We start from the raw sequence: 23,665 nt of genomic DNA, 5'->3' as shown, positions 1-23,665 counted from the left end.
GTACCTCTCCCACAAAGAGTAACAATTTTCAATCCTTTTATTTGTCTTAACTTGCGAAACAATTCAGCGATTATTTACAGCTTGCTATTTATAAATATTTCTCTCAACCAGAAACCTGAGGTGAATATGGAATTTATGATTTCGCATAAAATTTGATATAAATGTCCTATTTTCTGGTAATTTTGCCCATACCAATATTTTTATCTGTATTAGATGAAGTATGAAAATGGAATACTTCGGTCGGTCGATATCTGGCAGCTCACGCACTTTTTAAAAATTTATTCTAAAAATCATCAGATATCTCATATAAAGTGATGGAGTTCAAACCTGGCACGTCGGAATATTTATATAATATATATTTAGATCCGATAGGAATGGAAAATATTGGCCCAATTCTTCGGTCAACAATTTCAATAATCATAACAGAAATCAAAATATATTTAAATAATCGAACATTGGCTGAGGGTATACATTTGTAGGCTAAACCGACTGGTACTTTTTACCTTAACTTATTTTTCACAAATTTTAAATTCATATTTCCATTTTAAATAATGAAGAGACCATTTCATCAAATATGTGAATATTATTCCCCGGTCAAAACATTTCCAATAACATTACGACTGTAATTGGGTTTAGTTTTAACATTTTATTTATCTACATTTTCCACCTCACAGCCAATACTCACTCACCTCACTGCCCAATTAGCCAACATGCGAAAATGATCAAAGTGATTATATCTATTTTTCGGGATAATCATTTAACTACAAAAAAATTGTTTTTCTTGGAATATCTTAAATACGATTTCGTGTTATTCTCTCACACACGCGACTGCATAACACTCACGCATACAATAAAATTATTGTGACTCAGTCGACAAGTCGACTTAGGCGATTATCTGTGAAAACCCCAAACGAAATTTTACGAGGCGCCAAACTGAATTGGATTCCTTCGGCGCTATGTTATGGCGCGGATAATTGTGCGTGTGTGGTGTTTTATTTGCTTTCCTTTTTGCCCGACACACACACATAAACATTCATTTTATTTGAATTGTGGAAATTTAGTTGGAAAATAATAAATTCCGTGTAACAATAAATAACAAAACATTACCATCACCCAGAAAACATGTGTAGTTAATTAGTCATTATTAGTTTTGTAAATGTATTGTGGCAACAAAAACAACAAACAATAACAACAACAATTGAATTACATAATTATTTATTTATAGATATCAGTTTGCATAGTGTGACACATATGACTTACATTATGCCTGTTAGGCATAATTATTTTACAGTTTCAGTTAGGAAGGCTGTGGGGAGGGGGGGGCTGGAGTGGGAAAATTGTGGAAAAATAAAATATAACAAGTTGAAAAGCAGTAAGTTCGGCCGGGCCGAACTTTGAATACCCTCCACCATTTGGATTGAATTTGAAAATTTTCCAAAAATAAAATCCTTAACCCTTAATAGCCTGGTGGTCCCTTCAGGAACCTCAACTTTAGAGGCTTGTTTTTCAAAACTGTTACATTTTTTGCGCAATGTTTATTCAGCAAATATTCTCTTTATAATGTATGCCATCTAACGAAAAAGAAAATCATATGCTTTTCGGTGCTAAACACCTGATTTTTGACGTTTATCAGAAAAACACAAAAAAGCTTCAAAGTGAACAAATCGTGCTTTTTCAAATTAATTGAAATCAAAACTTTTGCTCCAAAAGAACCAAATAAAATTAATTTTTATTATTTGTGCACTATATTCAAACCATGTAAGTATCTCTTTAGCAATATAATTTTTTTTTTTTTTTTGTTTGTATTTTTCGTGTAAAAGTCCTTCGGTCCTTCAAAGAACCAGTAGGCACTCATTAGAGAAGTGAAATTCGTTAGTGCTTTAGCGTCTTTTTCTAATTTTAGTGTAAATTTGTAATTTTTCATAGAAAAATGCCACGTAAATACAAAGATTTTACCACGGCTGAAGAGTTTGAAGCATTCGTCAATGATTTTGAATGGTCAGTAAGTGAAATTGGCGATATATCAGATTTTGACGACGACAGTCTAGACGATCCCGATTTCAATATAGTGACAAATGATGAGCGAATATCACTGATCAGTTGGAGGATGATGTGTTCGAAAATGTGAACGAATTAGATGCTGAACAAGTTGTGAGTGTGGAACCAACTGCTGATGAGAGTATTCAAAATGAAGACATTGTTGTTACTGGAGATAGCACACGCTGGCATCAAAATGCATCATTTTACAAAGATATCACAATTGACAAGGACTCTTCCGAGTCTAAAAAATGTATCTGGAAGAAAAACCATATGCAGAATCATGCAAGTTGGCTTCAGTTTGGCAGCGATTCTGAATTGACAACAGAAATAATGGCACTAGATTCACCTTTCAAATTTTTTTCTTACCTTGTAAAATTTAATTTCTAATATTGTAGACCAAAGCAATTTGTACGCAATTCAAAAGGATTCATCGAAACCTCTAAATACAAGGCCAGACGAAATAAAACGCTTGTTTGGCATTACATATTTTATTTCCGTCTTCAAGTACCCAAGTATCAGGACGTATTGGGGTGAATTTGGCATACCGGCTATTATGAATACCATGACGAGAAATCGATATGACAAGGTACGCCAGTTTTTGCATCTAAATGACAACAGTAAGATGCCACGTCCGTCAGCTCAAGAATCAGCTCCTTCACGACGACGAATATTGCGTCCACAAAACACTGATTCATCAAACATTGATCGTTTATATAAAATTCGTCCGCTTATTGATGCCCTAAATCGAAACTTTGTCTCTGTTCCAAAAAGCAGTCGTTTGTGTGTGGATAAACAAATTTGTGCGACAAAAATTAAGCACTATTTGAAACAATACTAGCCAGACAAGCCTCACCCGTTGAGAAATAAGTTATTTTTGATGTGTGACGATATGGGATTCTGCTATAATTTAGAAATTTATTCTGGCAATGAAGACCATATTTTGGACAATGAACCAGACTTGGGAGCAGCAGCAAATGTTGTGGTGCGGCTTGCTCGTAAAGTTCCGCTTTTCAAGAACTACAGAATTTTCTTCGATAACTATTACACAACTATTCCTTTATTGGCTTATTTACGCACCCAGGGAATCTATGGGCTTGGAACAGTTCGACGTAACCGAATTCCTGGCTGCAAATTGCCAGAAAAATTACCCAATCGATAATTACCCTGAGATACTCCACGAGTACAACAAGTACATGGGAGGTGTTGATCTCATGGATTCGTGCTTTGGTAGAAGCCGCATAAGAATAAAGTCACGCAAATGCACAAATCGTCTTATATACTATATGATAGACATGGTCATGATAAATGCATGGATTTTATATAAACGCCAATTCTCTTCATCACCTCGTACAGATAAAATGCTGACTTTGCACGAATTTATCGTAGACGTCAGCAAAGTTTTAGTAAAATCTGGCACACAATTCATAAGGAAAGGACGTCCAAGAAGCACTGGAGGATGTGAGACCCCTGAAAATGTGCCAAAACGAGTTCGGGTAGTAATGCCGCCTAGTGACGTGCGGTTTGATAATGTTGGGCACATCCCGAAATACCTAACAACAGGCAAACCTCGTTGTAAAATGCCCAATTGCACATCTAGAACAACAGTGTATTGCCTTAAATGTGAGGTAGAATTATGTTTCTAATCAACAAAAAACTGCTTTCTAGAATATCATACAAAACATTGAATAAATTAACTGAAATATATATATATATATATAATTTAAATGAAAATAAAAAAATTTCATATATAAACCATATACATTTTACTTGTCAAAGGAGTGCCTGGTGGTTCTTCAAAGAACCAACACACAAAACCTCCCCTAAAATGTCCAAAACTCAAAATTGTGAAAAGTCGTAGAACATACGTCGTTAAGAGTCCTAAAATACAACATATAACATTTTTTCATTGAAAAGAAAAAAGTCAGGCTATTAAGGGTTAAAACATTATGTTAAAATTTAAAAAATAACGTATATAGCCGTTATATTGGGGTCTATACGACGTGGACCTACATAGGCATTGTTTGTCATAAGCCATTACAATATTCAAATTCAAAACTTGAATTAAACGGTCAATAATGTAGCTAAAATCATCAAAATATCGTATATAGTATATAGGAGGTGCCTTTATATCGGAGCTGTGCGAAGACCTGGACCAGCAAAGACAATTTTCTGTCACAGGCTATAGCATCCATTACGAACGTCAAATACGACATCTCAAACAATTTCGGTGGGTATTGTACCTTAACTCGTCAAAATACCGAATATAGGGAGGTACTGATATATGGGGCCTATACGAAGACCTGGACCTGCATAGACAATTTTCTGTCACAGACTGTAGTTCCCATATCGAACTCTAAATACGTAATTTTAAACAATTCCGGTAAATAATGACGCTAAAATCATCAAAATACCGAATAATGGGAGGTACCGTTATATGGGGGCTATATGGAGACGTGGACCTGCACAGACAATTTTCTGTCATAGGCTGTAGTATCCATTTCGAACTTCAACTACCAAATTTGAAACAATTCCGGTGAATAATGTCGCTAAAATCATCAAAATGCTATATAAAAACGTGGATCTACATGGCCCATTTATGAACTTAACCTGTCTACTGGAAAAATCTACACGTGTGCAAAATTTTAGCCTTCTATCTCAATTCGTTCGAAAGATAGCGTGATTACAACAGACAGACGGACAGACAGACAGACGGACGGACATTGCTAAATCGACTTAGAATTTTACGCTTATCAAAAATATATATACTTTGTTGGGTCTGACATGAGCATTTCGAGGAGTTACAAACGGAATGACAAAATTAATATACCCTCCATAGTATGGTGGAGGGTATAAAAACAATAATAGAGCATGTTTAGTTTTGCATGGTTTCGAACTTTTTAATGTAATGCTATAAATTATGAAAAGCTTTTGCTCGCTTCGTGTGTGGTGTGTAATTTAATGTAATGTTTGTTTACCATGGAGTCTAGTAAAATGAAGCATACTTTCAGGCATTAACAAACTGGCTAATTTAAAGATAAGACACACCATGAGTTAAGAAGTGCGAGGCTTTGTGATTAAAGACAAGCAGATCCGTTCAGGCTTGAAAATCGAGGTAGTGAAAACATCACGGCTAATATCCAATCGGATCATATCAATAATCATTGGCCAATTTTTTTTTTAACCAAGCCATGACTTGATGTATAAAAACAATTTATTGCCTTCACCCCCAAGGTTCCTCCCGAAAAACTTCGAAACCAATCTATATTAAACAAATAAAAATGCAGTTAATTCGGCCGGGCCCAACTTTGAATACTCCCCATCTTTCGGAAACAATTTGAAAATTTTCGAAAAAGTAAATAAAAAGTTAAAAATAGAAATCCTTATGAATTTTGTTAAAATTTTAAAAATAAAGGAGTTATAAAAGAGTTACTATTATTTTGGAGTCTATATGAAACCTGCAAAGGCAATTTTCAGTCACATTCTGTAGTACCCATAAATACAATATTTGAAACACTTCCGGTGAATAATATAGCTTAAATCATCAAAATACCGAATATAGGGCGATACCAATATTTATGGGCTATGGGAATACTTGGACCTGTATGGCCAATTTTCTGTCACAGGCTGTAGTACCCTTTAGGAACTTCAAATACGAAATTTGAAACGAATCCGGTAAATAATGTCACTGAAATCAGCAAAATACGTAAAATCAAGGTGTACCGTTATATGGGGACTATACGAAGACCTGGACCTACATAGACAATTCCACGTCATAGGCTGTAGTACCCATTAGTAACTTCAAATACGAAATTTGAAACAATTCCTATAACTAATGTCACTAAAATCATCAAAATACCGAATATCGAGGTGTACCGTTATATGGAGACTAAACAAAGACCTGGACCTGCATAGACAATTTCCTGTCAGAGGCTGTAGTACCCATTCGGAACTTCAAATACGAAATTTGAAACAATTCCGGTAAATAATGTCGCTGAAATCAGCAAAATACCGAATATAGGGAGGTACAGTTATATGGAGGCTATAGCAAAAGCCCTGCAGACCAAACTCACATTTGAGTAAAATTTGATCAACCTACTTCAATTCATTCGCAAGCTAGAGTAATTTCCACAGACGGACAGACGGACGATCATCGCTAAATCGACATAGAATTTTATGATGATCAAGAATTTCGTGGTGTTATGAAAAACGAGTTGGAATGACAAACTTAATATACCCTCCATACTATGGTGCAGAGTATAAAAAAGAGTAAAGTAATTGAATGACTTATAGATTTATCAAAGCCCAGACGAAACGGCTGAATCCTGATTTTGGGTGAGGTCACTCTTGGTACGAAAAGTATTAAAAGGTACTAAAGTAACATATTTAGTACCCTTTAATAATTTTCGTTTGTATTTGACAAAGATCAAGAACTCTTAGAAAGGGTTTTTATAAAATCACGTTTTAAGTGTACGAAAAGTACTAAAATATACTACATTTTGCACCATTTCGTATCAAGTTTTGGAAATGTGTACCCATCTGTATGAAAAGTACTTAACTGTACTAAATTTATTAAAATTTGAATTTGGAACAACGGATCGAACTGGAATCCGGAATTTTAAAATGAATATTAATGGCGGAGTGTAGTATTGGGATATGTAGGTAGTTTTCGAAATTTGTACTTATGTGCACGAAAAGTACTAAATGGTACTAAATTTGGCACAAATTCGATTTGGGTAAACCGATGGAGCTAGAATTCTAAAATTTAGAAATAAGATTACTATTCCATTCTGAGACTGAGGAATGTAGGTTATTTTTGGAAATTCGTACCTTTCTGTAATAAATGGGATACACGTCGTCATGAAAATTTGTGCTTAAGTGTACTAAATGCCAAATTTTCTCTTTGTTTAATCCAAAAACCCTTAACTATTTTATAATTACAACCAACTCTCCTATTCATTCTTCAAATAATAACATATGCATGTGCCTGTGTGTATGTATGTTTGTTTTTAATTCCGATTAAGGCCAACCATGCCTTTTTGATGCCACTTACCCCTTTTGAGTATTTGTTTGTTTACCCACAAAATGGTTGCACAAAGCCAAAGCTCAAAAGGTGAATTTCCCCATGCCAACTAACCTCAAAAGTTGATCTGGAAATAGAAGAATTCGTACTCCTTCTGTGGTCTGCCTCTTCTCTCCTAATCTTTTCGGAAATGTCCTTTTAACCTGTAAAAATTGCTTCAAATATAATTAGTTTCCTTTGCCATCGAATGTAAAAACCTTTCTCGGTATTTGTGATCCTTTATGGTAGAATGTCTTTGTTAGTCTAAATGTATGAAACCTGTCCTACCTGACTGCCCGACAGGAAATTGAATGACAAATGAACAAACATTTTAATTAAAAACAAATTGGTTTATGGTTTCTGGTCATAGTTGAATTGATTCAGTTGGAAGCTCTCTTGGTCTTCGTCATCATCTTTGAACGTTAGATGGCATATGGATGGATGGCTGACCAGACGGACAGAAGGACGGTCAAACATCCAGCTGGGCTAACAACTTCTATGGAGAATTTTTAATGTTATTTTAATTTTCGTATTCAAATACTAAATTTGTGGTTGAAATTTTAAATACCCTTAAAGGGGGGAAGTTAAATATTTTAATCCTTTTTCTGTTCTGAGGTAAATAAAATGTTGAATGAAATCCACAGGCATCATGCCAGAAGTCAAAAAGGACAGTTATGTTGTTCATTTGGCTTGTAATTGCTGGGCAAAATGGTGAAAGCAATAACAAACCCTTTGAGAATGTGCAATGAATATATAAAAGGATATGGCTTAAGAAAATAATTTCCGTTTAAACAATTATTCCGTAAAATACTGTAAATATGAGACCTTCAAAGTGTCCTTAATAAATATATGGAAAAAATTTGAAAGGCCTTCTTCACATAGTACACTCTAAAAGCTCTATTCATATTAAAGGAAATACATGTGGCATTCTCCTTAGAGAATAAAAAAATTATTCTATCCATTATTTAGAAGACCTCGAAGGGCTTTTCAGTCTAAAAGTAAAAAAAAACGGCTCTAAAAGTAAAATACAAGGCTATAAAAAGACTTTCCAAAGGTCAGTAGTTGATAAAATATCTAACAAGTTAAAAAGCAGTAAGTTCGGCCGGGCCAAACTTTGAAAACCCTCCACCATTTGGAAATTTTCAAAAAATAAAATCCGTTAAAAAATCTATTAAAATTTTAAAATACCGACGACGTGGATCTGCATTGACATTTTTTGTCATAAGCCATTACCATATTCCAATTCGCAAATTGAAAAAAAAAAACGGTGAATAGGCTAAAATCATCAAAATACCGTAAATAGAGAGGAACCGTTATATCGGAGCTATACGAAGACTGGATCAGCATAGACAATTTTCTTTCGTAGGCTGTAGCATCCATTACGAACTTTAAATACGACATCTCAAACAATTTCGGTGATTATTGTACCCAAAATCGTCAAAATACCGAATATAAGGAGGAACTCATATATGGGCCCTATACGAAGACCTAGACCTGCATAGACAATTTTCTGTCACAGACTGTAGTTCCCATTGCGAACTCTAAATACGTAATTTGAAACCACTTCGGTGAATAATGAGGCTAAAATCATCAAAATACCGAATATTGGGAGGTCCAGTGTATGGGGCCTATATGAAAACGAGGACAAGCATAGACAATTTTCTGTCATAGGCTGTAGTTCCCATTGCGAACTTTAAATACCAAATTTGAAACAATTCTGGTAAGCAATGTCGCTAAAATCATCAAAAATTCCGAATATAGGGAGCTACCGTTATATGGGTGCCATACGAAGACGTGGACCTGCACAGACAATTTTCTGTCACAGACTGTATTTCCCATTGCGAACTTCAAATACCAAATTTGAAAAAATTCAGGTGAATTATGTCGCTAAAATCAACAAAATTCCGAATATAGGGAGCTACCGTTATATGGGTGCTATACGAAGACGTGGACCTGCACAGACAATTTTCTGTCTAAGGCTGTTGTATTCATTTCAAACTTCAAAAAGCAAAGTTGAAACAATTTTGGTCCGTTACCGTTATATGTCGCAAAAATCATCAAAATTCCGAATATAGGCAGCTACCGTTATATGGGTGCTATACGAAGACGTGGACCTGCACAGACAATTTTCTGTCTAAGGCTGTTGTATCCATTTCAAATTTCAAAAAGCAAAGTTGAAACAATTTTGGTCCGTTACCGTTATATGGAGGCTATATGAAAACCTGGACCTACATGGCCCATTTACGAACATAACCTGCCTACTGGCAAAATAAAAATGTGTGCAAAATTTTAGCCTCCTATCTCAATTCGTTCGAAAAATATCGTGATTACAACAGACAGACGGGCAGACAGACAGACCGACATGGCTAAATCGACTTTGAATTTTACGCTGTTTAAGAATATATATACTTTGTTGGGTCTGACATGAGTATTTCGAGGAGTAACAAACGGCATAACAAAGTTAATATACCCTCCATAGTATGGTGGAGGGTATACAAGGGAACTTCGGTCTACAGAAGTCCTGGAAAATGTCTTTAAACTACGAAAGATCACGAAAAAGAGTTTGGTCTACAGATGTCCTTAAAAGGCCTTTAGACAGGAAAAGACCTGGGATAGTGTTTATTCTTCAAAATATCTCAAAAAGGTATTCGCTTTCGGAAAGAACTGGAATACATATTCCGTTGATTTGGAAAAATGTCGGTGATCTGGAGAAGACTTTAATTGGATCTTCGGCCTGCAGCTCTTCATAGAGAGAAAGTTCTATAAAAACTCTTCTACCTACAGACACCGTTTGAACGTTTTTTCTGTAGACAGATTTTTTTGAAATGATATATACAACCAGAAGCATTTTATAAGCTCTAGTAGAAACAAAAAAATGTCATAGTTGTTCCAGCATGGAATAGCTTTCGAAAGCTCTTCTAGAGAAAAATGTCTTTGAAAGCTCTTGTAGTTCCAAAAAAACCTTTAATTGCTTTTCCAGCGGCTGACTACCCTGAAAAGCTCCACTTGAGATATAAAAAATTATTAGGATCTTCCAGGGACTGAAGTCCTATAAAGGGTCTTTATTCATAGAAAAACACGTTTGAAAGCTCTTTTATGAAAATAAACCCTTTGAAAGCTCTTTTATATACAGAATATGTTTCTAACTCATAAGCTCTTATAAAGGTAGGAAGACCTTTGAAATTTTTATAGACCGGTGACCTTTTCAATTTGTATTCATGCACATTGAAGTTTCTTTAAAGGTAGACAAGTAATAAAAGCTAATTTTTAGGAATTTGAGAGCTTTTCTAGATTAACAAGATATTTTATTGTTTTTTTATGTGTAGAAGACATATAAAAGCTCTTTTATTGGCAAGAAACCTTTGAATCTCTCTCTCCCCCTCCCTTGGCAATCACTTATGGACAGAAGACTTTCTAAACATTTCCTATAGATAGAAGTGCTTTAAAAGCTATTCTAGATTATTATGTACTTTTCTAGATAGAAAATCCTTAAAAAAGAAACCTCAAACAAATCTCTTCAGTGACAGAAAGCGGAAGACATATCCGCACATAAAAGAACAATAAAAGGTCTTCTTAATCTTAAAATGCATAGAAAGTTGCTTCTATTAGCTTTAAATAAACATCAAAGTACATGAAGGCAGCTTAAAAAGATCGCAACTCTATAAAGCTAAAAGCTGTTTCTTTGACAGGATCCCATGAAACTCTCCGTCTCTCTCTCTCTCTCTCCTTGAATACCCTTGGCAAACTCTTATGGACAGTAGACTCGGTACACATTTCATATATTTAGAAGTTCTTTAAAAGCTCAGCTACAGACATACGATCCTTCAAAGAGCTTTTCTGACTAGTGATTGTCTTTGAAACCTCTTCTATGAACAAAATCCTTTAAGAGTTATTATATGAATGAAAAATTTGGATAAAGAAGACTTTACAAGATCTACAAATGCTTTTTTTAAGGGAAAAAATACCTTAGAAAGCTTATCTAAAAACGGACAATCTTTGAAAGTTACTTTTCCAGAGTTTAGATTAAAGACCTCTGGAAGCTTTTCTAGATTAAGCTTTGATTACTTTACAATATACGCAAAATCCATTAAATCTTTTTTTTGGACAGAAACCCTTCAACAATAGACCCACTTTGATAGATTTTCATTTAAAACAAAAGTTAAAAAGTATCAGTCGGTATTGCCGCCAGATATATACCCTCAGCCTATATTCGATTATTTAAATATATTTTGACTAGTGTTAAGATTATTCAAACGTTTGACCATCTATGGAGCAGGTCCCGAAGGAATGGGCCAATATAGCCTATTTCCTATCGGACCCAAAAATATGATATAAATATTGCGACAGATGTGCCAAGTCTAAATGGAATCGGATGTTAATTTGGCGTTCATGGGTACTCAAAGTTTCAATATTTTGTGGGGGAGGTACCAGAAGGAGTGGACCGATGTATTCCCTCTTCACACCAGACCATGGGTTAATACAAATATTAGGATGTGTGAAATTTGAAGACAATGGGACTTTTACATCACATTTAATGAGATTGTAATTATTCAAAATTTTGACCATTTGTGGGGGAGGTACTTGATGGAGTGGACCGATATTGTCCATTTTCACACCTGACCTAGTACTGACGCAAAATTTTAGGATATGCAAAGTTGGAGAAGAATTGTATTATCCTTTCTCTTTCTGTGCAAAAAATATATTTTTTTTAAAATTTCGAACTTTTGTGGGGGAGGTACCAGAAAGAGTGGGCCGATAATGCCCTACTCCGAACTCGATCTAAGTTTGACAAAAATATTACGATGTACCCAATTTGGACCAAATCGAATACTCCCTTCGAGAGTTATCGTGCGCACCAACCAGACAGACAGACGGACGGACGGACGGACGGACATCGCTAAATCGACTCCAAATGTTCTGAAATGGATTTGATCCAAAGAGACCTAGGGTCTAAAACTGTTATTTTGACTAGGCACGTTTGGCCGTATCAAATGATATATATCCTCTGTAGCCATATGGCTGAGGGTATAATAAGAAAATATTAAAAGCATATAAGCTAGATCTATTAAAGCTCTTTTAGCATAGAAAAGCTTCGAAAGCTCTTCAGTGACAGACCTACTTGATAACTTCTCTATAAAAATTCGTTTGACTGAATAACCTTGACAGCATATTTATGGACTGAAGACTTTTTAAATATCTCTTTTAGCGAAGACTAACTTAAAAAGCTCATCTTTGAACATATGTTAAAGCTTACCTATAAACAACGTTTTTTTTCTGACAGAATATAGTTGAAAGCTCTTCTATAAATAGAGGACATAAGAAATCAATTACAAAGGCAGAAAATCTTATAAAATTATTCTAGAAATAAATACTTTTTTTTTGAAAGCACTTCTATAGACACAAGACCCAGGAAAGAAGGTTTAAAGACAATAACATTTTTTAAACACTTCTAGAAGTGAAAACATTTAGAAAGCTTTATAGAGACAAAGGATCTAACAAAGCTCATTTAAAGACAAAACACCTGGAAAAGCTGTTCTACCGTTGATAAGGTCTTATGGACATCTTTCTACGGAAAACCTTTGGGTCTGGGTCTTCTTTCTCTTCCACGCATAAAATATCTTCCTTCTAGGTCTACAAAAACTCACGGACTAATCTTCCTCGAAATCATATGTTTTCAACCCCAAACAATACTTGTTCAAAAGATAATAAACCGGATCCAATAGACATCGACATCAACCACTTGAAATTACTTATCGCTTACAGTAGCAGTCAAAATTCGTGTAATTATGCTCGTACACACAAGTGGCTCTGTAGATCAGTGACATGACCTCAGGGTATTTGTTTTAAGCTAAAAAAAACTACAATTCATTCCCTCTCCATCGTGAGAGATTCGAAATAAATATTGATCTCCCACCAGACTTCCCCCACTTCAATCAATCAAATTTGGAGTGTAGGTACGTGTGCGTGAGTGTAGGAAGTGGTAGTCGTAGTGCCGCTTGATCCATTCATCCATCCGTGCGATACAATTGTAATGGAAACCATTTTACGTTGATGGCATGTTGATGGATTTCGTTTAAAGACAATTACAGCAACAAAAACAACAACAACAACAACTAATGTCAAAACAACAAATAAAATCCAAAATAAATAATCCTCAACTCCAGCCATCGCTTCTGCCATTGTCAACATGCCCCGTTGATATCTTTCAATGACTGCGTCACACAGCTATGTTCCAACCATGCCCATGTACGACCGCGTAGCTGGCTGGCATGGAATAGCAACGACACAACGTCAAGTATTTGCTACTGATAAGGCCTCGGGCCGGCAAGGCAACGGCAATAGTTTCAATGCTTCTATGAATGACGGAGCAGCAAAAGCAACAGCGACATCAACATCGACGACGACGATACTTGCCGGTTACTTGTTGAGTAGATACTTGTTTTTCGTTGTTGTTGTTGTTGTTATTGGTATGAAGAAAACGAAATGAATTGGAAATGTGAGCAGAACGACAACAACATCAACACTAGACCAATAATAGCTACAATGTTTCTCCCGGAAAGCAAGTACATACATATGTATGTAACATGTGCGGAGATAAAAGAGGAAGTGGCTACCCTATGTGGATAGATTGATGGGCCCTTCTAAAAGGGCCTTTCATCCAAGAACTAAAGAGAATTCAAGGCGAGGGGTACAACCATGAGATTTACTCTTCTGGGTAAATTGAAAATATTTTTGAGAATGCCGGTAGAGGGCACTTTGAAATTGTTTTTAAGATTAAACTCTTCTGAGGTCACCAATAGCTAGAAATCCTGTAAATATAAATATACAGCTTGTAGTAGCCCTTATGGTGGCATTTTTTATCTAGAAGCCTTTCCAAGTGTCTGCTAGAGGTCATTAACAAATAAACTCACGAACATGTATACATGAGGATGTGCGGAACGTCTGCCCAGCGTGCGATACAGGCCCGCACAACACGCTGCACTTGTTTAATTGTCCTGCCAAACCTACCCAACTCCGTCCAGAGGATCTATGGCTACAGCCCATAAAGGTAGCAGAATTCCTAAACCTGGACATTGAGGAAGAACCGGATTAGTCGGAAAAAACAACAGAACGTGTAAAACTGCTACAACAACAACAACAAATAAACTGGCTCCCGAAGACGTTCCATGGATGCAAGCCAATCTAGACATCGTTTCCAGAACTGATATTTATACCCTCAGCCATATGGCTACCGAGGGTATATACAATTTGATACTGTCAAAACGTGCCTAGTCGAAATAACGGTTTTAGACCCTAGGTCTCTTTGGGCCAAATTTGGGAAATCATAGTCCGATTTTGCTTCAACTTTGCAAATCCTAATATTTGCGTCAGTGCTAGGTCAGGTGTAAAAATGGATAATATCGGCCAACTCCATCAAGTACCTCCCCCACAAATGGTCAAAATTTTGAATAATTATAACTCTTAAAAATATGATGTAAGAGTCCGATTTTCTTCAAATTTCACACATCCCAATATTTATATTAACCTAATATATGGTGTTGAGATAGGCAAAATCGGTCCACTCCTTCTGGTACCTCCCCCACAAATGGTCGAAATTTTCAAAAATAAATATTTTCTGCACAGAAAGGGAAGCAATAATCTAATTTTTCTCCAATTTCGCAAATCCTAATATTTGCGACAGTTCTAGGTCTCGTGTCAAAACGGATAATATTGGTCCACTCCAGCAAGTGCCTCTCCCACAAAATTTTGAATAATCATAAATCTTGAAAAATATGATGTAAGAGTCCGATTGTCTTCAAATTTCACATATCCTACTATTTTTATGATACAGGGTTGCCCATATTCGACGGACCCATCTGGCAACGCCATAACTTTTGACAAAGATGTCACATCGCTTAATGACATACCGCGTTTGAAGCGTCAGTCCAAGCAGATTTTTACCATGAACCAATACACGTCACGCGAGCGCTCTAGAAATAGAAGAAGTCAATTGTGAAAACTCCACGTGCCTTTAAAACATTAAAAAATGAGAGAAGTGCGCCTTCTAAGAACACCATTAAGCGTTTATACGAAAAATTTTCGACTGGTATGGCTCTCTCTAATCCGAAGAGGCCATAAAAAAATCGACCAAGGCGATAGGCCGAAAATATCGCTGCCGTACGAGCTAGTGTTGAGAGGTCCCCAAGAACATCCCAAAAACGCCGTTCTCAGCAGTTGGGCATGGCTCGATCCACTTTACAACGGATTATTCGCATTGACAACATAAAGGCCCCTACTAACCCACCTCAACTGGTCGCCATAACCTTCACTTTCATACCTACCCCCATTTCACTTTCGATATTTTCTCAAAACGAAAGCTTCAAGACCATAGCGACAAAATCTAACGAGTTTACATAAACGGCAATTGCAAGGTACTTAAAATAGCTACAGCTAATGGACACCATTAGATATTCATTCGTTCAGACATTCATTCATCCTCACGTATTTGAAATCATCTGCTAATGAGTTTCACTTAAAACGCTTAGCGGTTTATAGTCGTTGGGGCAGAAGCAGCAGCGATAAGAACTAGTTTTAAGTGAATAATTGGAGACGACGAAAAGGGAAAACTGGCACTATCACTTTCTTGATTAAAACGACAATGGGAAATAGTTGACAGATTATGGAGGGCCAATAGCAGTCGTTGAATGGCGTCTATTACCGCAAAGAGCTTTAAGAGCGATTCTTGGAATAGCGAAGACTTAAACGCTATATTCTATTCATATAACCTTTTGAAAGCTCGTCTATAGATATTTGAAATATTTTTATAAAGACAGAATAGCTTTAAAAGTTTTAAAAGTTTTGAAAGCCTTTGAGAGCTCTTCAATATGCAGAAGATCTTTGAATGGACCTTTATGTAAGGAAGATCTAAGAAAGTTTTTTTTTTTCTGAAAACAGAAAACCTTTGTAAGCTTTCTGAAGATCAAAAATCTTTTGAAAGTTCTTCTAGCGACTGAAGAGTTTGAAAGCTCTTCTTGAAATTGAAGAACTCAGAAGACTTTCGAACGACATTACATATAAAGAAACCCATTTAAATTTCTTCTACAGCCAAATCAATTTTGACAAGCCCTTATGGCGACACACAACCTTTCTGGAAGAAGGCCTATGAAAGCTCTTCAGCGAACAGAATACGTTTAAAAGCAGATGGATTTTTTGAAATCTTTTCTGCAGACACATCTCTTTTTAACGATTTTCTATATAGAGCTTGTGAAAGCTCAGAAGGCTTGTGAAAGCTCTTTTTAGACAAAATCTCCCACAGGAGTTCTATATGATGAAGAATTTTAAAAGCTCTTCTATGATAGAAAAAGTTAAAGACAGACGACCCTTAAAATGTCTCCTTTGTGAAGACTTTGAAATTTCTTCTAGCGACAGAAAAGCTCTGAGAGCTCTTCTTAAAATAAAAGAACTCAAGACCTATACACCGTCTTCTGTCTGTAGGAAACCTCTAAAATGTCATCTCTTAATAGAATGTCTCGAGGTAACCTTTCTATGGAATATCTTGATCCATACTGTGAAAGGCCTTTCGGATTTGCGAAATTTAAAGACAACTGGACTCTTATTTCATATTTTATAAGCGTTGAGATTATTCAAAATGTTGACACTTTTTTAAGGAAGGTACTAGAAGGAGTCGGTCTATATTGTCCATTTTCACATCTAACCTATTGGGATTTGCAAACTTTGAACAAAATGGAATGATCCTTTCTTGTTCTGTGAGATAATTTTTTTTCTGTGATAAGACACGTTGTTGGCCGTATCAAATGATATATGCCCTCTCTAGCCACATGGCTGAGCGTATAACAGTAGGTAAGCAGTAAATCCGTTAAAAAATTATAAAAATACCGAATGTAGCCGTTATATTATGACTTTTGTCATAAGCCATCACAATATTCGAATGCGAAACTTGAAAAACAAATTCGCAGAATAATGTCGCTAAAATTATCAAAATACCGAATGTCGGGAGGTACCGTTATATGGGGGTTATACACAGACGTGAACCTGCCAGACAATTTTCTGTCTGGGGCTGTAGTATCCATTACGAACTTCAAATATCAAATTAGAAACAATTCCGGTAAAAAATGTAGCTAAAATCATCAAAATACCGAATATAGGGAGGTACCATTATATGGGAGCTATACCAAAACGTGAACCTGCACAAACAATTTTCTGTCATAGGCTGTAGTATCCACTACCAATTTTGAAACATTTCCGGTGAATACTGTCGCTAAAATCATCAAAATACCAAATATCGGGAGATACCGTTACATGGGGAATATACGAAGACGTGAACCTTCACAGACAACTTTCTGTCATAGGCTGTAGCATCTACTACCAATTTTAATTACCAATTTTGAAACATTTCCAATGAATAATGTCGCTAAAATCATCAAAATACCGAATATCGGGAGGTACCATTATAGGGAGGTACCCATTTTCATTGCCAAAATTCCTGCAGACATACTACATTTGAGTAAAATTTTATCAACCTGCCTTTATTCGTTCGGAAGCTAGAGTGATTTCCACAGATGGACAGGCGGACGGACGGATCGCTAAATCGACATAGAATTTTATGTTGCAACTGCAACCAACTTCAGACTGCTATCATTTCTAAGCCACTCCTCCGACAGCTGTTAAAAGTATTCCAGTGACAGCTGATTATACTGTTTACAAGCGTACCAAGGCATTTTGGTGAGAATTTTCCAGAGCAAAATGTTATTCGTGATGGCGCGATCAAGCGTGATAGTGAGATTTCTTTATATTTGGTTGGAAAACCAGAAGTGCCTTTCGTTAGAGCACTCCAGCATTTAAATGTGAATAAATCGTTTGTGTCTCGTACCATCGCTCGTTACCGTACATAACCCGACGTCAAGGAAGTGAACGGAAGAAAACAGCAAAATCAGCAGAAATAGTTCGAAAAGTATAGAAGCGACTTGATCGAAACCCGCGTCGCTGTGGAGGAAAAATGGCTCGTGACCTGAATATATTGCAATATTCCATTCGGCAAATATTGAAAAATCAGCTCGGGGTAAAGCCATTGAAATTCCAAAAAGTGTAAGAACTTACACCGCAACGGAAAGAAAATAGACTTAAAAGAGTTAAACAAACAAAATGATCGTGTTTACTTGTCAAAGAGGTCAACTGAACCGTCCGGTGGCCAGATTTTAAGCGGCGGCCAAGGTGATGGTGTGGGCCGCCATAACAGCCGATGATCACTCTCCGCTCGTATTAATCGACCGTGGCATCAGAATTAATGCTGAATATTATCACGAAAATATTTTGGAGGGTGTATTAAAGCCTTGAGCACTCAAACATTTTGGCCACAGACCTTGGACATTCCAACAAGACTCAGCACCGGCACCCAAGATGGTTACAAAATGAGGTTTCTCGCTTCATTTCCAGCGCACAATGGCCACCGAAATCTCCGGATACCAATCCGTTGGACTATTGTGTCTGGTAGTTCTTCAATTTGTTGGATCTTCCCTTAAGGTCTTCTATAACCAAAAGACCTCTTATTTTCTTTCTATTAATAGAAACCAGTAAAGAAAGTCTTAAAGTCGGGCGGGGCCGACCTTATCATACCCTATACCACTTTGTTAATTTAGTAGAGCTCCGCATAACAATTAAAAGATTTTATGGGAGAATTCAATCATACACGCTATGATTATAGTTATAATTTAAAGTTCAAAGAACTAAGTATGCCGAAGAAAAAATATATATGGGAGCTGTATCCAAATCGGAACCGATCTCGATAAAATTTAGCAGAGATATTTCTGACCTGTATTTGATATATTTCCCTGAATATCGCATATTACGGCTGTGGGTAACAAATATGACAAATCGATTGAAGAGTATATTTGGGAGCTATAGCTATATCTGAACCGATCTTCACCAAATTTGAAATACTAGCTTCTAGACTCAGTTCGATCGTAAGTGCCAAATTTCATCCAATTTTGGGCAAATATTAGACGTTTGGTGCACAATCAAAGGTAAATCGGACGATGTTATGTATGGGAGCTATATCCAAATCTCAACCGATCTCGATAAAATTTAGCAAATGTATTTCTGAGCTGTATTTGATAAATTTCACCAAATATTGTTGTTACAGAGTGCATATTACGGCTGCGGAGGACAAAAATAACAAGTTGGATGAACAATATATATCGGAGCTATAGCTATATCTGAACCGATTTCGATCAAATGGAATACTTATGGCATACTTATTTTGAAGTTCAATCTGATCGTACGTGCAAAATTCCATACTATTCGGGCTGATATTACACGTTTGGTGGACAATAAATGGCAAATCGAACAAAGTTATATATGGGAGCTACATCTAAATTTTGACCGATTATCTCCAACTTCAATAGGGTTCGCCCTTGGGCCAAACAAATGATTTGTGCAAAATTTCATCTGGATAGGGTAATAAATGCGAACTGTACTTTGTTTACAAAAATACATGGACAGACGGGCGGACGGACATGCATAAATCGACTCAGAATGTGATTATATTCAGATCATCAAAAGGAACTATGGGTCTATCTCATTTTCTTTTGCCTGTTACAAACAAATGCACAAAGACATAATACCCTGACCACTTTGTGGTGTAGGGTATAAAAACATTGCCAATTGTTTCCCCAGTTATAACTCTCATTGCTGCCTTCTTTCTCTCTCTCTCTCCCTGCCACCCCAACTGGTTGCCTGTTCGCGATAACCGGACGCCTCAAGAGACAAATATGTACTTTCGTGCGACAATACCCATCCATACTTGTATTCATTAATGTTTTAAACAAAATAAAAATTATGCCGAGCAGTGTATGGCAGGTTGGGTTGCTGTTATTGTTTTTGTTCATTTTTTTTTATCGGAGAAAAGAAAACAAATTAACATTTATTACGCTCGCAGTGTCAAAAAGCGGCAGACACACCAGTTGAGTTGGTGGCATTCGCGATGGCGGTATTAATCAGTTATTGTTGTTAGTTACTTCTTTTGTTGTTGTTTGACGTTTCTTTTTGTATGGCGTCTGTGTGCGTTACGCTAGCTTCGGCGTGTACTTTGCAATGCGCCAAGGCACGAGTGAGGCCGTAGTAGCAGGCAAACAGCTGTTATGGCCAGAGGTTGTTGGGAATTGTTGCGGTCGTCGTAATATTCGTTGCGAAGTGAATACGGTTTATCGGGTCCGTAATCCATCAATTCGCCGAGAAACGGAATGCATTAAAAGCTTCCCAGAAGCAATGAAATAATAAAATGAAATAAATACCAAAAAAATAAAATAAAGAAAACCAACTAAAATTCCCCCCAAAATAAATCAATAACCCCGAAAAAAAGTGAAAAAGAAAATTGAAAAAAAAAATAAAATAAAAATATCATAATGAAGCCATGAAGTTAAATAATATCCCAAGGCAAAATAACAACAACAAAAAATAATAATAAAGAAATTAAAAAAGCCAAGTTAAGAGCAAATCGTTTGTGTTGTAACCCAGTGAAGCCGGCAAATTTGGCCAATTATGGCCTCCAATTCATCGTCCATATCCAGTGAATCGTTAAGATCTGCTGCATCATCGAAATTATCCTCATCCTCGTCGGCCACGAAACGATGGTCCCAACACATTGTGGCCTCCACGTACGACGATGTGTGTGTCCTGCTGAAATACCAAAGAAGGCCACATTCACAGGAGAATCTGTCTCAAATCAGTGGCAGTGAATGTGCCATGACGAATAAATATCCCAACTCCTATGCCACGTTACCCACACCACATCATCATCACCATCATTACAATAATAGTCATCACCATATTCCCCCACTTCCTGCTCCTCCTCCGCCCTACACCAACAACAATAATAATAATACAATAAAATGTAATAATATTGGCTTAGTTGCGAATGGTTGTTGTAATACCAAATCAAAGCCAACAACGACGTCAATGGCTACTTCCGTTCTAACGCTGAATTCTTCCGTTTTGCTTCGCAATGGTGGCCCGTCATCGAATCATTATCGACGCGGTGAGACTCCTCGCAGGCGCCTTATACGTCCCGTATCGTGTTTTGAACCTGGTGATCATGTATGATATTTGTCAATTTTGTTTTTACGTTTCTTTTTTATACCCTCCACCATACATAGTATGGAGGGTATATTAAGTTCGTCATTACGTTTGTAACTCATCGAAATAATTATTTTAGACCCAACAAAGTATATATATTCTTGATCAGCATAAAATTCTAAGACGATTTAGCCCTGTCCGTCCGTCTCTTATAATCACGCTGCAGTCTAAACGAATTAAGATAGGAAGTAAAATTTTGCACAGATCTCTCTTTTGTCTGCAGACAGGTCAAGTTCGAAGATGGGCTATATCGGTCCATTATATCGTATAGCCCCCATATAACGGTACCCTCCGATATTCGGTATTTTGAAGATGTTAGCCACATTTTTCAATGGAATTGTATGCAAATTCACACAAGTAGTTCCTTGTGAATACTTTACCCCCTGAGAGAGAATTGTCTATATAAGTCTACGATATCGTATATCCTCCTTATAACTGTACCCCCCGATATTCGGTGTTTTGATAACTTTACCCACATTTTTCAACGGAATTGTCTGAAAATCCACACAAAGAGTTCCTTTATACCTCGGCAAAGAATTATCTATATAGGTCCACGATATCGTATAGCCCCCATATAACGGTACCCCCCGGTATTCGGTATTTTGACGATTTTAGCCACACTTTTCAATTGAAGTGTCTGAAATTCCACAAAAGGAGTCCCTTGCGAGTATTCTACCCTCTGAAAAAGAATTGTCTATATAGGTCCACGATATCGTATATGCCCCATATAACTGTACCCCCCGATATTCGGTATTTTGATGATTTTACCCAAATTTTTCAACGGAATTGTCTGAAAATCCACACAAGGAGTTCCTTATGGGTACTTTATACCTCGGAAGAGAATTATCTATATCGGTCCACGATATCGTATAGCCCCCATATAACGGTACCCTCCGATATTCGGTATTTTGATGATTTTACCCTCATTTTTCAACGGAATTGTCTGAAAATCCACACAAGGAGTTCCATGTGGGTACTTTATACCTTAGCACAGAATTGTCTATATAGGTTCACGATATCGTATATCCCCCATAAAACGGTACCCCCGTTATTAGGAATTTTGATGATTTTACCCACATTTTTCAACGGAAATTGTACACAAGGAGTTTTTTGTGAGCACTTTACCCCACGACAGAGAATTCTTTATATAGGTTAATGATATTGTGTAGCACACACCTAACGGTACCCCCGATATTCGGTATTTTGATGATTTTAGCCACATTTTCAAATCGTATTGTCTGAAAATCCACACAAGGAGTTCTTTGTGAGCACTTTACCGCCTGAAAGGGAATTATTTATATAGGTCCACGATATCGTATATCCTCCATATAACTGTACCCCCCGATATTCGGCATTTTGATGATTTTACCCAAATTTTTCAACGGAATTATCTGAAAATCCACACAATGAGTTCCTTGTGAATACTTTACACCCAGACATAGATTTATCTTAATAGGTCCACAATATCATATATACCCCCATACATTGGCACTTTCCACCTAGATGTAAAAAAAATTTAATGGATTTTATTTTTTTGAAAATTGTCTAATTCTTTCCAAATGGTGGAGGGTATTCAAATTTCGGCCCGGCCGAACTTACTGCTGTTTTACTTGTTTGTTTATATTTTCTGCTTCGGTATCTTATCTCGGTGCGATGGTGAATTACTCACAGGGAGTTGGCTTTTTCACGGTATTCTATTGGGCAATATGACACAATGATTTATATGTGATTTGCATATGTATATTTGAGGCCTATGCCTCAATGTTGTCTTTCAAATAGAAGACCTTCATTCGCATAAGAGGCCTCTGAAAAGTATTTTTTTTATGAATTGGTTTCTTTAACCTTGAAGACCCATTTAAATTGTTCTTTGGAAAAAAATATCCTCTCAAGATCGTCTTTGGAAAAGATGATCTTTCAAAATCTTCTGCAGAAAGCAAAAGCCTCAAAAGCCTTTGTTAGAAGAGATGAAATATTCAAGGACATATTTCGAATAAACGAGTTCTCAATGTTTTCTTTTCTGCAGAAAACCTATCCCTATGACTCTAAACCATAGAAGACTGCTCCATGAAGTCTTTTTCCCTCACCAAGGGAAATATAGAGCAAAATGACAGGGGGAAAGATTTTAAATATTATCCAACATCAAGATGAGGTGTAGAATGTTGTCTTTAAACCCTACACCACATAAGGGTAAGGGTATTATGCCCTTGTTTGTAACATGGAGAAGGAAGCGTGATAGATCTAGAGATACTTTGAGGATCTTCATAGAATCACTTTCTGGCTCGATTTATGCATGTCAATCAGTCTGTCCATGTATTCTTGTGAAAAAAAATGCAGATCGCATTTATTATCCAATTGAGATGAAATTTTCCAAACCATATTTATTTTGCCCAAGGACGAAGCCTATTGAAATTTATGAGAATCGGTTCAAATTTACAT

General features: G+C 36.5%; 1 protein-coding gene across 4 annotated transcripts in view; it reads left to right on the top strand.

Annotated features, from left to right (window-relative positions):
* Positions 1–23,665, top strand: part of LOC131801359 (rap guanine nucleotide exchange factor 4-like) — a 304,101-nt gene that overhangs the window by 213,250 nt on the left and 67,186 nt on the right. The window contains exon 1 of one of the 4 annotated variants that reach the window (XM_059119929.1): positions 20,533–21,190. The exons of 2 other annotated variants lie outside the window; for them this stretch is intronic. In XM_059119929.1, coding sequence (XP_058975912.1) covers positions 20,636–21,190 — 555 coding nt within the window. In that variant the 5' untranslated portion in view covers positions 20,533–20,635. Of the gene's footprint in view, positions 1–20,532; positions 21,191–23,665 lie in introns of those variants that run through there. One more of the 4 variants, XM_059119930.1, reaches the window with a different exon arrangement.

This window comes from Musca domestica, unplaced genomic scaffold (assembly GCF_030504385.1).
Source record: "Musca domestica strain aabys unplaced genomic scaffold, Musca_domestica.polishedcontigs.V.1.1 16, whole genome shotgun sequence".
Classification (NCBI taxonomy): domain Eukaryota; kingdom Metazoa; phylum Arthropoda; class Insecta; order Diptera; family Muscidae; genus Musca; species Musca domestica.
This window is presented reverse-complemented; position numbering and strand designations above follow the sequence as displayed.